This window comes from Alosa pseudoharengus, unplaced genomic scaffold, assembly GCF_046254945.1.
Source record: "Alosa pseudoharengus isolate Yale_2024_CS ecotype anadromous, Long Island Sound unplaced genomic scaffold, YU_APseudo_1.1 YU_APseudo_1.1_scf_8, whole genome shotgun sequence".
Lineage (NCBI taxonomy): Eukaryota > Metazoa > Chordata > Actinopteri > Clupeiformes > Clupeidae > Alosa > Alosa pseudoharengus.
This window is the reverse complement of record NW_027468870.1, coordinates 9334204-9349523: the sequence shown is the minus strand read 5'-3', so window position 1 is coordinate 9349523 and position 15320 is coordinate 9334204. Positions and strand designations below refer to the sequence as shown.

The 15320-nt window shown below is 45.7% G+C and overlaps 1 protein-coding gene across 2 annotated transcripts in view; it reads left to right on the top strand.

The window, feature by feature from the left end:
* The first annotated feature begins 1760 nt into the window (after nt 1–1760).
* LOC143112823 (uncharacterized) overlaps nt 1761–15320 on the top strand; it is a 20461-nt gene continuing 6901 nt past the window's right edge. The window contains exons 1-6 of one of the 2 annotated variants that reach the window (XM_076275163.1): nt 1765–2254; nt 2958–3554; nt 7688–7832; nt 8230–8356; nt 9846–9884; nt 15180–15320. The exon at nt 15180–15320 is cut by the window's right edge and continues 547 nt beyond it. In XM_076275163.1, coding sequence (XP_076131278.1) covers nt 3380–3554; nt 7688–7832; nt 8230–8356; nt 9846–9884; nt 15180–15320 — 627 coding nt within the window. In that variant the 5' untranslated portion in view covers nt 1765–2254; nt 2958–3379. Of the gene's footprint in view, nt 2255–2957; nt 3555–7687; nt 7833–8229; nt 8357–9845; nt 9885–15179 lie in introns of both variants that reach the window. The other variant, XM_076275164.1, reaches the window with a different exon arrangement.

The following is a 15320-nucleotide window of genomic DNA, read 5'->3' as shown; positions in this document are numbered from 1 at the left end:
TATTAACAAAGTAGGCCTAACACTCACAAAAACTGTTCGGAAGTCGCAACTATATCTAGTCTATATTTGCAACAATAGAGGGAATTACGCGTTTTGGCACCCCCAAACTCTGGGTGTTTCTTATGTATACAACTCTTGCGTGCATTCGGCTACTGACTTTCCAGCTGGGTCTCCAACATGTCGCTCTCAAGCTCAGTCGCTTGCCGCCTTGCCAGAGCTGACACACGCTACTACATTTGAACACAATTGTTGGCGCGACTCGAGGCATTCCAGCCTACGAAATTAATAAAAATTAAATCATGCATAATTTAAAAATAACTCAATAGGCTACTTGGCTATGCAATAAGGTTTCCATTACAGCACCGCGGACGTTCAATGAACGCATGAAAGCGGATGGTTTGTTTGAAATCCTGACACTCTTTCAACTACATGGAAAGTAATAGGGATCATCAAATACCTCCCTAGATTTCAGTGCCCTTCAGTCCCAACATTTAACTATATAATCAAACAGTCCAAAAGTAAATTAAATATCAAACTAAACCGAAAATGTCATGCTTTTGAAGGCCTACTGTATCAGTATGCCGCTCCAAGAAACGCATGTCTCAAAATAAAACTCGCATAAGAAATAAAGGACTGTCTCGAATACAATCCTGCCCCTAAAGGCCTGTACTTTGTCTTAAGACTCCGGCCATAATTTGAGGATTTACAGTAGGGTATCTAAGTAGACAAACTGGCTTCAGATATCCAACAGAGTGAATACGAGATTGTGCAGTAGCTGTGGTCAGTGACGTGATGCTGTTAATGGGGAGTTTTACATAGCCTAGCGTAAACCTATAGGTTATTATTTATTTGGCGTACTTACAGTATAAGGCTTTTTTCCTTATCAAAAGTGAGGGGGGCGACTGATCTCTTCAACACTGCGGGGGATTTGGCGCTTGTCGCTGTGTGTGTGACAGAAGCGGAATGGGAGAATGCGTGTAACAAAAAAAAAAAAAAAAAGCTTAGCCTAGGCCTACTAGCGATTTACGTGCAAATGGGAGAATCCAATGAAAATGACAATGAAGCACTAAACAGCACTGGTATTTCGCACGGCAAAAGTGGGGGGGTCCAAACTAACAATTTTAAAAAGTGGGTGGGACAACTCCCACCCTCGTATAATGGTTCCGACGCCCATGGGGGGGGGGGCAAAACTCAATCTCGCCTAGGGCAACCAAAGGGCTAGAACCGGCCCTGTTTACAATTTCATGGTGGAATGGGTAAAAGTTTAACTTCACTTCTGTAGTAACACAAATGCTGTGGTTCTGACACATTATAATTGATTTTTTGACCAACATTTCTTTTTGTCCAGAGATTTAATCATCAATAGGCAAATATGATTAAACAGTAATAGTCAAATTGTCATGATCATCCTGTCAAAACACATGGAGGCAGCTATGTGGTTGAAGAGAAACATTGCTCAAAAAGTTGCCGCATGTATCATCCCCTAAAATACAACTGTGAAAATAGAACTTGTGTCCTACTCATGGCAAACAGTGTGAAATGTGTGTGTAAAAATGGCGCATGTAGCGTGTAAAGCATCTAAAGGGCGGAGGATGAAGCACCACCACAACACAAAATGGCTAGACAACGATCTAAGAACAGATTATGACTCAACTCTCATTCCCCTCCTCTTTTCTCTCTACCCCATTTTTTTCTCAATGTTCTCTCACTTTCTCTCTTTCCTCTGTCTGTCTCTCTCTAGCTTTGCACCAATGTGTGTTTGCACCAATGTGTGACCTATATATTTCAGTAGAAGTAGTTATTTAAGGGACTAAACTTTCCGCTCTCTCTCTCTCTCTCTCACTCTCTCTCATTAACTGGGTTTGGCGTTGTCTGTCTCTCCGCCCCTCTCTTCTGTGTTAAACAGGATGCTGCCCTCTCTCTCTCTCTCTCTCTCACTCTCTCACACACAGCTGCTGCAGCTGAGCTCAGCTTCCTGACTTTTTCTTTTTTCTTCAGGCTGCGAGAATCAGTGGGAAGAGAGGAAGTCTGTGAAAGAGAGAGCGAGAGAGTGGAGGAGGGAGTGAAAAAGAGTGAGGGAGTCTAAATGAGTTTATGTTTGAGTGAGAGACTGCAGAGAGAGAGAGAGCAAGAGAGAGAGAGAGTTCATGGAATGCTGTGATGTCACCAGCTTAGTCATACACAAAGGCAAGAAAGACAGAAGCACATTCACTCTTCCAGTCTGAAGACTGCTCTGGAGTAGCTGCACCTCTCTGTGAGTATCCTTTACTTACTTGTTTATTTCTCGAGCTTGTTTTGTCTCTCACTCTGTTGTTCTCTCCTTCCGTTATCTTACTCTGACGCTTTCACTGACAAAAAGCTGTAGTAGACAAATTCACCAGAACAGAGATAATTCTGGCTATCTCTTTCTTTCTCTTTCTCTTCTCTGCCTCTCTCTCTCTCTCTCTCCCTCCTTCCCTGTCTCTCTCTCCATGTCTTTCTCTCTTGACGTGTTTTACCCTTGGGACTGAGAAAGTTGTGGCAGTCTGGGTTTCTCTGCTGCCCGGGAAGCATGCCATTCCCTTTGTCAGTAAACATGCTTGCAGTTGCAGCTGTGGAAGGGCAACGTAAAGACAGCAGTGCTTCATGGGAGATTGGAGATGGGGTTGGGGGGGGGGGGGTTCATGTCGGTAGAGGAATCCAAAGGAATGTCCTCCCTCACAAGCCGGGCATAGCCTCACAATGCTACAATGCTGAGAAATGGTGTGTCTGAGTAGTGATGACACGCACACATCTTTTAAAGTTCTTTGCCAGCAATCTTGAACATGGGGGAGTAACGAGGGGGGAAACAGAGAAGGGAGGAAAGAAAAGACAACAAAAGAAAGGATCATGGGTGAATTCTGGTGAATGTTTAGAAAGCAAAGCAGTTGTAAACAAATTCAGTGATATACTCTTGTGTTATGGTTTACCATCCACAGGCTCTACAGCTGATGGCGGATGTACTGTGACATCTGTGTGTGACATCTGCGTGGGAGTGTGTGTGTGAGTGTGTGTGTGTGAGTGTTCCTGTGTGTGTATGTGTTAATGTGGTGTGGTCACACAAACACCTCAACAGGCACGCACACTGCAGTGAGTGTGTGCAGGTGATAGTTTGTATGCATGTGTGATTGAGTGTGTGTATGTGTGTGTGTGCACTTTGGTCCCCATGTGTGTATGCGTGCATGTGTAGTCAGAAACACATCCATCGTCTCTACCACCATCTTCAACTATCATCTCATCGCTCCACTGGACGTATCGTCTGGACGTCTCTCTTGGACATCTCTCCTGGACGTTTCCCCTGCGTCCCCTTTAAACACTCTAACCCTCTGAGACGCCCTCTCAGTCCGCTGCTAGCGCCGCCATGCTGCAGCAGATCCTGAAGGACATGTACATCGAGCCGGAGCTGCTGGAGGCTCTGAGCGAGGAGCAGAAGAAGACGCTCTTCACGAAGATGAGGCAGGAGCAGGTGCGCCGCTGGAACCAGCGCGAGGAGAAGATGGAGGGCGAGGAGGCGCACCGGCCCAAAGCCAAGACAGGTACGACCCGCACTGACCCCATCGACCAGCACTGACCCCATCGACCAGCACTGACACCATAAACCAGCACTGACCCCATCGACCAGCACTGACACCATTAACCAGCACTGACACCATTAACTAGCACTGACTCTATCAACCAGCACTGACACCATTAACCAGCACTGACACCATTAACTAGCACTGACTCTATCAACCAGCACTGACACCATAAACCAGCACTGACACCATAAACCAGCACTGACACCATCGACCAGCACTGACTCTATCAACTAGCACTGACTCCATCAAGCAGCACTGACTCTATCAACTAGCACTGACTCCATTAACTAGCACTGACACCATTAACTAGCACTGACTCTATCAACCAGCACTGACACCATTAGCTAGCACTGACCCCATCGACCAGCACTGACACCATAAACTAGCACCGACACCATTAACCAGCACTGACCCCATCAAGCAGCACGGACTCTATCAACTAGCACTGACTCCATCAACCAGCACTGACACCATTAACTAGCACTGACTCTATCAACCAGCACTGACACCATAAACTAGCACAGACACCATAAACTAGCACTGACCCCATCAAGCAGCACTGACTCTATCAACTAGCACTGAGTCTATCAACTAGCACTGACTCCATCAACCAGCACTGACACCATTAACTAGCACTGACTCTATCAACCAGCACTGACACCATTAACTAGCACTGACTCTATCAACCAGCACTGACACCATTAGCTAGCACTGACCCCATCGACCAGCACTGACTCCATCAATCAGCTCTGACTCTATCAACTAGTACACCATCAACTAGCACTGACACCACCCGCACTGGCTTACACAGCACACAGCACACAATCTTAAAACGAATGTGTTGATTTAACACATTTGTTTTAAGAGTGCACTCACCTCGTAGCACTGACAACCATCAGCCACCATGGAAAACATCAACCAGCACTGACACTGTTAACCCAGTACTGACTAAGTTAGCCCAGTATTGGCTCTGTTAACCCAGTACTGACTAAATTAGCCCAGTATTGGCTCTGTTAATCCAGTACTGACTCATAGACTAGCCCTGACAACACCAGGCAGCACTGACTAAGCTGATGAATGTACTGATCTGCTACCTGCATAGACATTTCTCTATTTGCAGAGACATGTTTTTAAAGGTGCACAACTTCTCTGGGAGTCTGTGTGTATGTATGTGTGTGTGTGTAAAGTAAACCAGCATGTCCATGGATGCCCGTGACCTCACTTAGAGATCCAGATAAATGCATTTATTTTGGTCCCCTGCTGATAGGCGCCTCATGACTTTATATGGTTGTGAACGTCGCCGCTGACTTCTGCAGCAAATGACTCAGACTGGGGTTTCACAGAGAAACCGTAAGCTTGTGGTTGACCTCCGTGAAGCAAGCCCTCACTGACACGCACTTGCTTTGCGTGGTACTGACACAGACAGGAAGCAAAATGGAGTATGGTGCCCACCACTGACACAGACACAGATCATGAGGCAAGGGTGACCCGTCAGTCATTTGAGCCCCAGGAGAGAGCTGAAGAGGTATATATGCCGTTTGTGTGTGTTCTCTAAATGATGGAGTGGCATCTGGGGACGTCACAGTTCCACCTCTCATGTTGCAATGGCACAAGTAATGACGCAAGTTTGGCAGTGACATTGCATCTGTGCGTGTGTGTTTGTCTGTATGTCTGTCTGTCTGTCTGTCTGTCTGTCTGTCTGTCTGTCTGTCTGTCTGTCTGTGTGTGTGTGTGTGTGTGTGTGTGTGTGTGTGTGTGTGTGTGTGTGTGTGTGTGTGTGTAAAGGGTGGCACTAGCATGTAAGGAGTTTCCAAAAAAATTACACACATGATGGTTGGGTGAGCCCAATAGGGTTGGGTGAGCATGTGCAGAGGTTGCTGTATCTCTAAGGGTGTGTGTATGTGTGTGTGTCTGTAAACTGTGTGTGGGTATTTGTTTAGATGGTTACACTAGCTTGTGAGGAGACTGACACAGACACACAGGACTGAGCCAGCTCCACTAGCGAGATGTGAACAGAATCCAAGTGTGAAGGATGGCTTTAGAAAATACGTTTGAGTGTATTTGGTTCACGTGAATGTGTGTGTAGAGACAGCAGAGACAGCAGAGAGAAAGAAAAGTAAACAAAATTGAAAAAAAGGAAAACAAAAGATGAGCATTCATCAACCACAATGTCTACGTTGCTGTCACATGTCCTCACAGACACCCCCGTCTTTAGACTGGCCTGGCATACTCACCCGGGCAGGAAAATCTGGCTGGACAGCATTTCTTGGCCTGCCTCTACTGTCTTTATGGGAACTGGGAGTTATAATCACAGAACGCTCAACTCGCTTCCCTTGTGCATTCCACAAAAAGAATCTGAGATCACTACCCACAAACCCACACAGCAGTCCTGCTTGGAAAGGCCCTGAGGGACCATGGTGGTGGGGGTTGTTTAGGTGCTTGCTGATGAGAATATAGGTCAGTTAGTGCTCTGTGGTAAATGACTGCTTTGCGCAAACTGGGCATGTGCGTGGAAGTCCACTCTGATTACAGAGCCGTTCTTGTGAAGAAGTCCGAGTCTTGGGCGAGAGGTCTGGGAACAGAGTGCTCTGTATTCCCCGAAGGCCACCCCAGCTGCCGCCTTTGGTCACTAAGACACATATGCCAGCGTGACAGCCCACTACAGAGCAACTTTACAAGCAACACATGGCCTCCTCGGAGTTGGAGAATAATCTCTGCGCCTGCCCTGACAGTGCAACTGACAGTTTCTGTCTTTTTTTCACGAGTTTGTGACTTTGTAACATTTCAGATTTTTTTGTCCGGTTTCAGATAGTTTCGTCTTGTGCTGGGGTGTTGCCATGAGAGGATTCTCTCGGGGTGAATCAGAGAGAAAGAGGCTCGCTGTTTTTATGGTTTGGTAACAGGCCCAGTTTCAGAGGCAGGAAGTGAGCGCAAGGTCATGTTCCATTGCCTCAAACAATCGGCTGCCAGCAAGGCAGGAAAGCTACAGGAAGTCCAAGCGTTCGAAAAACAACAAAAAGATTACACCGTGTTTGCTGTAGTAGTGCTGTTGTGTTTGTGTACATGTGTCAGATTTTGTGTTAAGATAATGAGAAGAGAAAAGAGAGAGAGAGAGAGAGAGAAAGAGAGATTTGAAGCACACAAAATATGCTTTCCTCTGTTTGAGCAGTTCTATGCAGCAGAATTGGAGGAGTAAATCTAGTAAAAGGATTTTACTAGAGTTGTGAGCTTAGAAAACATTGTTATTCACCACACTCCCACTTCCAAATCCTACACACTTATCGAATATATTTTTTTCATAGATCCTCCGCACTGAGTCATAGTTTCAGAAGGACAAAGATAACAACTAAGCAACACCTCATGCGCAAACTAAAAGGGAGCAACAATTGCTTTTCAGTGGAATCTTTATGATTTGTTGGTTTAAATGATCACACTTACATTGTCCTAGAGACAAGGGTGCTTATTCTCAAAATAAAGGGACTGCATTCAGCTGTCACTGATGGGCATAGTGCTTGTGATAATTCAACATAAAACATTGTGGGCATCTTATCTTTCCGTTTACTAACGTTACTGTCCAATTTGAAATCACAAACAGTTGTACTACACACAGAGAGCTTTTTGGTTGAAGGTAAATTCAAGGTTACGTTTTGTTGTTTGAAAAGACAACAGCTGAACTTGTCACGTCAGTTTTGGAAAGGGTGATTGACTAAGCATGGCACGTTGAGAACACTCTTTGTTTGCGTGCAGTTTGTCATCCCAAGTCTGTTGTCATGTGAAATCATGGGCTTGTCCTTCTGGTTGTTTGATAGGAATGTTGTTCTCTGGTGAGCCAGCAAAACCAGTATGGCAAGCAGCCCTTTTAGCCTACATCTTACATTAGTTACATTTCTACTGGAGTAGAAATTAGACACATCTGCTTTCTCTTTTTCCATCTCTGTTCCTCTTAAGGAGTTACAGTATGTTATCTAACCAGTATTACTCTGTGTGTGTGTGTGTGTGTGTGTTTGTATGTGTGTGTGTATGTATGTACGTGTGTGGGTGCGTGCGTGCGTGTGTGCGTGCGTGCCGTGTGTGTGTCTTTCTTCCCACAGGCCAGAGTAAAAGCGTGAGCTGGCTCCTTGGCCGGGATGGGGACGTGCAGGTGTTTGTGATCGGTGAGGTGGATGAGCTCAAGTCCAAGCTGATTTACACTGGGCTGGGGGAGCGGAACACGTCAAGTCTGTGCAACAACTCACGGTACATACACAACAAAGATTCAGCCATTAAACCACAATGTAAGATTCTTCTTTAAAACTGTGTAGACCCAAAGACTCCTTCATATGAGAAAAGATCTATGTACTGTAGAACATTGTGGGTTCTGTGTGCTTTTGGTGTGAAAAAGGCTTGTCACGCAGTATAGCTATCCAACAGGATCAAAAGGTTTTAAAAAGATCATAAAATCATAAGGTTCAGGGTATTAACTTTAAGAATTATAGAAAAATATATTTAATCTGCAGGGTATGAGGAAATCACACTATTTTCATGTACGAATGAGCGATGGAAATGAGATTTACTTTAAACTATTTTTATTAACACACTGTAATAGTCCTGTGAAAAAGAACTTCCTTTTTCTGAGCTCTTCTGTGTTCTTCAGGCCTTGCAGTACCCAGGCTGCCACGTTTAAGAGCAACTTGATTAACAGAACATCTCTGGACTCTGTGCGATCAGGGAGAGAGAATCATCCACCCAAAACACAAGCTGGAATACAGTTAAATCTGAAGGTGTGTTTCTTTGATTTTCCCACATCCATGTTTCACAACACCTTTATACCTTAACACTGAACCATCACCTGGATTCACATAAGATAATACTGCAATCAGTGGCAAAACGTGTTTTTTCATGGTTAGGTGTTCAATCGCCTTTTACCTTTTTGTGGGAGTGAAGGGCGTTTTGGGTCATCTTCAGGGGAAATATATTTTTATAGTGTTATTTATAGTGTTAAACTGTTCTCAGTCCTTGGTAGCGTAGCAATTCCTTTATGCCATGCTAACAGAAGCAAACCCAGATTTGCAAACCCAAAAGTATTGCTTGGGTCCAACCAGACCTCCTTTTCCTGTGGTCCATGTGTGCGTGTGTATTACATTTTTTACAGTAATGGTCAAATGCACAGAGAGTACAGTAATGTGCACTGTCTCTCTCTCTCGTTTTGTTTCTCTTGCTCCCTCTGTGTGTGTGTGTGTGTGTGTGTGTGTGTGTGTGTGTGTGTGTGTGTGTGTGTGTGTGTGTGTGTGTGTTTGTGAGTGTGTGTGTGTGTGTGTGTTTAAATATGAACTATACGTGCATGTGTGAGTGTGTGCATGTATGTGTATGTAAGGTGACCTTCTGCTTGCTGTCATCAATCTTGGCCTGGGCTGTGTGGTACGGAGACGAACTCTCTCTTCAGGGAGATCCACCGCCCCACAGACAAATAAATCACACACTCTCGTCCTCGCCTCTCCTCTGTCTCCTCTCCTCTCACTCCTCCTCTCTTTCATCCCTTTCTTTCTCACTCCACTGCCCCGTCTTTCCTGTTCATCCCATTCTTAGTCCTCCCTTTGCCTTTCTTCCCTTCATTCCTCTCTCTCCAGTCTTTGGCCTCTTACTCCGTCCCTCTGTAGCTAAGTCCAGTGGTATTCTTTGTACCTGGTAGCGTTGTGTGTCTGTGCCTTGGTTAAAAGTAGGTGTGGGAGAGGGTTGGGAGGAAGACTAAATATCTATAGATGATATTTAGTCTTCCTTCCTATAGATCTATAGATTTGGCTCTGGAAAACAATCTTTGGATAGTTGTTTACAAACATATCCTGTTTTTATTTGGCGTGTGTGTGTGTGTGTGTGTGTGTGCGCGCGCACGTGCACGCAAAGGAGTCTTTTTGGACGTTTGGGTAACCTTATTTTTTTTATGTCATCGCAATGAGGGGAACGGTTCAGCCTGTGGTAACCATGGTAACATGGTGCGCAGTGAGCGTTGACTGGCTGGCTGGGATGCCTGGCCAGGATGACCACAGCATCCGTCCCCACTATCCTCACGAACCCCCCTGCAAAGATAGCGCCGCTAAAGCAGCACTGCTAGGGTTTCAACTTTTATTTATTTATCCTGTTACAGAAAAGCACTGTGTTTAGAGCACATTCACACTGACTGTTTGTAAAGTGGCTGTTCACATTAAGGAACTAAATAATGCAATAGCCTACGATCTCTCTAGTGAAGTTTCTTTTTGTTTTCTTTTCCTGAAGGACAACACAGATGAAATGAAGCCATCCCCCCCTCTACAGGTAGGGATTGGTACTGCAGATTATGTGATGCTATTTTTTTCACAGAGGGTTTTTCAGGCCGTATTTCAATACATTGCTTTCCATTTCCCCAAGTTGCAACCAATGAACTTAAACCACCAACAGACAGCATAAGTACTGTGACATCGATATCGACTAACTTTCACTTTAGCTGTTGTGGCCGTCAGGCTGTCAATGTGCCATGAAATTCACCTAATGTTACAAAAAGTATGTTAATAAGAATAATAGGCCTACATGGACTTCATATTAGTATCCGGTATTTTCATTTATTTAGTTTCACGTAATGTAAAAGAGTGTGACATTAGCACAGTGTTTCCCAAAGTCTGGGTCGCGACCCACGGGTGGGTCACAGGAGATTTTATTTGGGTCGCCAGCACAATTTATGTTGTGTTATAGGCCTAACCAGGGCCGGAGTGGGGCCACTTTGCAGCCCGGGAGTTTCAGGCCCAAGACCGGCCCACGTTTTCCATAGTAGTGGAAATGGGATAAATGAAGCAACATTTCAGCTCTTACTATCCTGTAGTTTTTATTAGTACCATGGTTCAACAAATGTGTAAAGATTATATAATAATTCACTTCAACTGAGAAGTTAACAAAAAATATTCCACTGTTCCACAAGTTAACAAAAACAGAAAGAAAGAAAGACAGAAAGAAAGCCTTTGAAATGTAGCCTATCCCACGCTTCCACAAAGAGGCATATTGAAATAATGTTTAGGCTACATGTTTTTTGCATCTGTAGGCTATATTGTTGTTTGGTGATTTAGCCTACTCCTTTACTACACCCTCTTCTAAGCAAACAAGGCATATAGGTTCATCATGTAGCATAAATATTTTGCTCTTTCTTACATTAAATAACTTTAATTTATCCTCTCTACTTGTCCCTGTAGTTATGGCCTCCTCATCACTAATTTCGGGCTCATCATTTTCAGTGGTCGACTGGTTGATCTGCTGCTCAGAGGCTACAATTTTTACCGCATAGGCCTACACAGATCAAACTTCAGTTTTGTTATTAATATTTGCATAGGCCCTACTGCAAAGTCTATGAATCGGATACAAAAGGCTAATATTTTAAGAAATGTAATATGTTGCTTGCAAATAGCTTGACAACGCTACAAACGTCCAATATTAGCCCAATAACTGCTAATAATCATTGCCTATAGGCTATCTCTCTTTACCAGTTGCCACTTTTGTCTGTAGGCCTAATCTAGAAGCTTGGCACATTTAGCAGCATCTACCTGGCCGTTTCAGTCCCTCCTGGCCTCTTTCTACCATCCATCCTTCCTGACGCTTATGGCTACTGTAGGGCCGGCCCGGCTATCCGTATCTGAGAAAACTTTTTGGAAAAGACGGGCTTTATGGACCCAACCAACTCTTTTTGGGAGGGGAGAACTCACGGTAGGCTACAACCCATGCAGAGGCAACGGTGCCATGCACAGAATGCGGAACGTGTAGCCTACTTTAAGAGAAGTTAGACTAACGTGACAAATGTCAATATTTTTTTCCTCGACCGGCCCAAAAGTGAAGCGGCCCACCGGGAATTCTCCCGATTCTCCCGATTACCCACCCCGGGCCTGGGCCTAACTGATACCATTTGTCATTCGATACCAGGAAAGCTAACAGTTTTCTATTAGGATGTAGATTGTTAACTACCACAGTCACGGTTTTGTCATAAAAGCTCATGAAACTGGCGCATGAAACTGGGGGACGAACGCATCGCAGAGGGGGTGCCAGCATGGATATCTACCTCTCAAAATGAAACCGTTCTATGGGGCGCCTGTCATGTACCTCGCAGTTGCAAACTAAACTAACATTAATAGATACCAGTTCCTCAACTTTACCGATTAAAATCTAGTGACCGTGCTGTCAACTAAAGCAGACATCCATAGACCGGACAGAAGGCCATTCAATTTGCATACAGTTTCGATTGCAGATGCAATCTTTAGTTAATAGCAACCTCTTCACATTCTTATTTCTGATTTAAAATGCACAACAGTGCATTATATTAGTCTACAATTTAAATGGGCATTTTAAACACTATTCCTCTCGTTTTCTACCTCGTTAACTCCAAAGTAAAGGCACATTCTTCCGGATATTGCGCAAACGCCTCTTGTTCTGATATAACGACTATACAATATAATATAATACAACAATACAATATAACGACTTGAGTTATTTGCTGTTTACATTGGAATTGACGTCCACCGTGTTATTGACCCATTTGTCTGCAACGCAACGTAGCCTACAACATTCTTTTTTAGAAATACAGGAACAGCTTACTATGCTGACGAATGAGGACTGCGCAACATGCGAGAATTTCCCCTACTCTCGGATGCGCATTAAAACGTATCTTTTCAGTAGTCATTTCCAACTTTTCACGCTGATGGTGCTCAAAATGCAACACAACCGTGTTCAAAGCAGGGATCCTATAGCAATGTATGGTTGGGGGAGGCATAGAAAAGTTGGAGAACCTGTGGCCTAAAACAATATTGGTGGTTGCAGGGTAATGGGTCGCGATGGTCTGTCATTTTTAAAAAGTGGGTCGCCAGAAAAAAAGTTTGGGAAACACTGCATTAGCAGATGGGGTCTAATGGCCTACAAATGTATGTGTTCCACAATTGGAGGACTTTACCGCTAAGAGAATTCGTATATTTGGGAGAACACTGAAATAGGTTGAAGACCTGGACCTTTGGCAGGGAGTAGAAGTTTAACATTGGGCAGATTTCTTCTGGGTAAATTCTAGGTGTGACTACAGCTCGGAAGGACGCCAGTTCTTGTTGAAAGAGCTTCAAGCTTCTCCACTTACATGCCACCCTCCTTCCCAACTGTCTCTTTACTTCAGTGTCTCAGTAAGGAAGTGACCGATAATAAAGTCACAGTGGCTGAGCACAGGTCCTCAGCTGTCTCCCAAAGCCCTGTGAGAAGCAGGCTGAGCTATGAGTGCCTCCCCTGGCTCTGCTCTGCTCCCCTCTCCTCTCCTCTCCTCAGGGGAGGTGTCTAGCTTTGCAGCGTCGCTTTGAAAGAATGTCTGGGACTTTTCCAGCACTCCCCTCCTCGGCACTCACTCTATCTCTCTCTCTCTCTCTCACTCTGTCCCTTTCCCTCTTTCTTTTTCTCTCTCTCTCTCTCTCTCTCTCTCTCTCTCTATCTCTGCCTCCCTCTCTGGCTTTTCTCTCTCTCTCTCTCTCTTTCTCTCTCTCTCTCTATCTCTGCCTCCCTCTCTGGCCTTTCTCTCTCTCTCTCTCTCTCTCCGTCTCTCTCTCTCTCTCTCTCTCTGTCTCTGTCTCTCATGCTGGAGGGTGGGGAGGGAGGTGAGGCCAGCTGTCTTCTGGCACTCAGCCTCCGTGCAGATCACTTACTGTCAGCTGCCCACGGCTGCGGCTCTCGCCCTCCCCACCCAGTCTACTGACATCCGCTGGCACGCACACTCTCCGCATGGGGGCGGGCACGCTGGGTGGGGTGGGCACAGGGTTGGGGCTGTGATCACCCCTGGTAAAAGATGACTTTCTGGGGTGTGTGTGTGTGTGTATGTATGTATGTATGTGTGTATTTGTGTGTGTGTGTGTGTGTGTGTGTGTGTGTGTGTGTGTGTGTGTGTGTGTGTGTGTGTGTGTGTGTGTGTGTGTGTGCATGTGTGTATATGTATGTGTGTGTGTGTGTGTGTGTGTGTGTGTGTGTGTGTGTGTGTGTGTTGGTGAGGGTCGGTGGAAGGGCACCTCTGACAGACACGGCAGGAGCAGTTGCCTGCCAGGCCGTCGCCCCCACACTCCTCTCCTGGGCAGGCCTGCACACTCGTCCCTCTTCACACTCAGGCACGGAGGGACAGCACACTGAGGCTCTGTGCACATCGCCTGTTCACATCCACATGTGTGTGTGTGTGTGTGTGTGTGTGTGAGTGTGTGTGTGTGTGTGTGTGTGTGTGTGTGTGTGTGTGTGTGTGTGTGTGTGTGTGTCCGCTTGTGTGTGATCTGATAGCATGACACTGCTGGAATCAGTGTGTGTGTGTGTGTGTGTGTGTGTGTGTGTGTGTGAGTGTGTGTGTGTGTGTGTCTGTGTGTGTGTGTGTGTGTGTTTGTGTGTGTTTGTCTGTGTGCACATTCCCACATCTGTGTGTGATTTGAATGCATGTGCTTATCCAGCCAGTGTGTGTCTGTGCCAGTGATGTGGTCAGTTTTGCAGAGGGTGGGTGAGCCCGGGAAAAAGCTGACCTAAACAGACCATGAGTCTTTGGGACCTGAGCATGGTGATATTGTGTCTGTGTGTGTGTGTGTGTGTGTGTGTGTGTGTGTGTGTGTGTGTGTGTGTGTGTGTGTGTGTGTGTGGGAAGAAGTTCTGAGGTAGCAGTGCTGGTCTGGGGCTGCGGTCTATGGGTTGCTCCAGAGCAGATGGCTGATAAAGTTGATGGGGGAATTAAAGTGGCAGAGACGGTCGGCCCGTCAGTCACAGATGGATGGGATTGGGGGATTTTCTCCTGGGCCAGGGAGTTGTACTTCCCCACTGCACCCACACCCACACAAGCTACCCCCCTCCCTCACACACACACACACACACAGGCACATACACGCATGCGTGCACACACTCGCACGCACGCACCACGCACACTATGAGTGTGAGTATGTGTGAACTCATCACTATGTTCACTACCATCACTAATTCCTCACTATCATTGCCCACTTCTTTGTTTGACTATTTCAAAATGTCATGCAAACCCTTAGTCAGTAGTCGGTCAACTGCAGGCCTTTGCTCTTTTTAACATGGTTCTGAGCACAGCATACCTTTTTAACGTTGTTCAGAAGAACAATCACTTAACAGGCTGCCGATTCAGCGTTTCTGCTCTCACTATGGGGCAAATAGTGTTACTCGTGGGGGGGCAGTTCAAACTGAGTTTTTTTGGTGGAGTGGGCAAATCTGACATTGTTGATTGCGAAAGCTGCAGATTACGTGGGTTTGGCCCTTAAGTCCAGACCTCCAAAAGGGACAGCAGGACAAGCCGGCCCTCTCTGGTGCCCCCCATTAGGAAACACTTAAGAGTAACAGCTTTTATTTCTAATGAGCACGCAACCTAGAAAGAAAACTGATTGTGCATGAAATATATCTGAATGAATCACTAATATATTTGTTTAATTGGCATTTTTAGGCATGTGTGTTTTTTTTTACCATTTCCTTGTGTGCTTTTTGTTGCTTGTCATTGTGATTTGCCATTTTGGTTGGCTATCAGTTCTTTCATGACTCAGTGCGCTCATGTTCTCTCGCTCACTCTGGCACTCTGTCACTCTGCAGGCCCCTCTTCAAGCGCAGGAGTCACAGGAGGACACCGAGTCCGCCCCAGCGGACGCCCCAGCGGATGGCCCGGTCTCCCCGGTCTCCCCGCCCCCCGCCTACCGGCCGCACCTGCGCCCCGGCTCCACCAGGCCGCTCCTC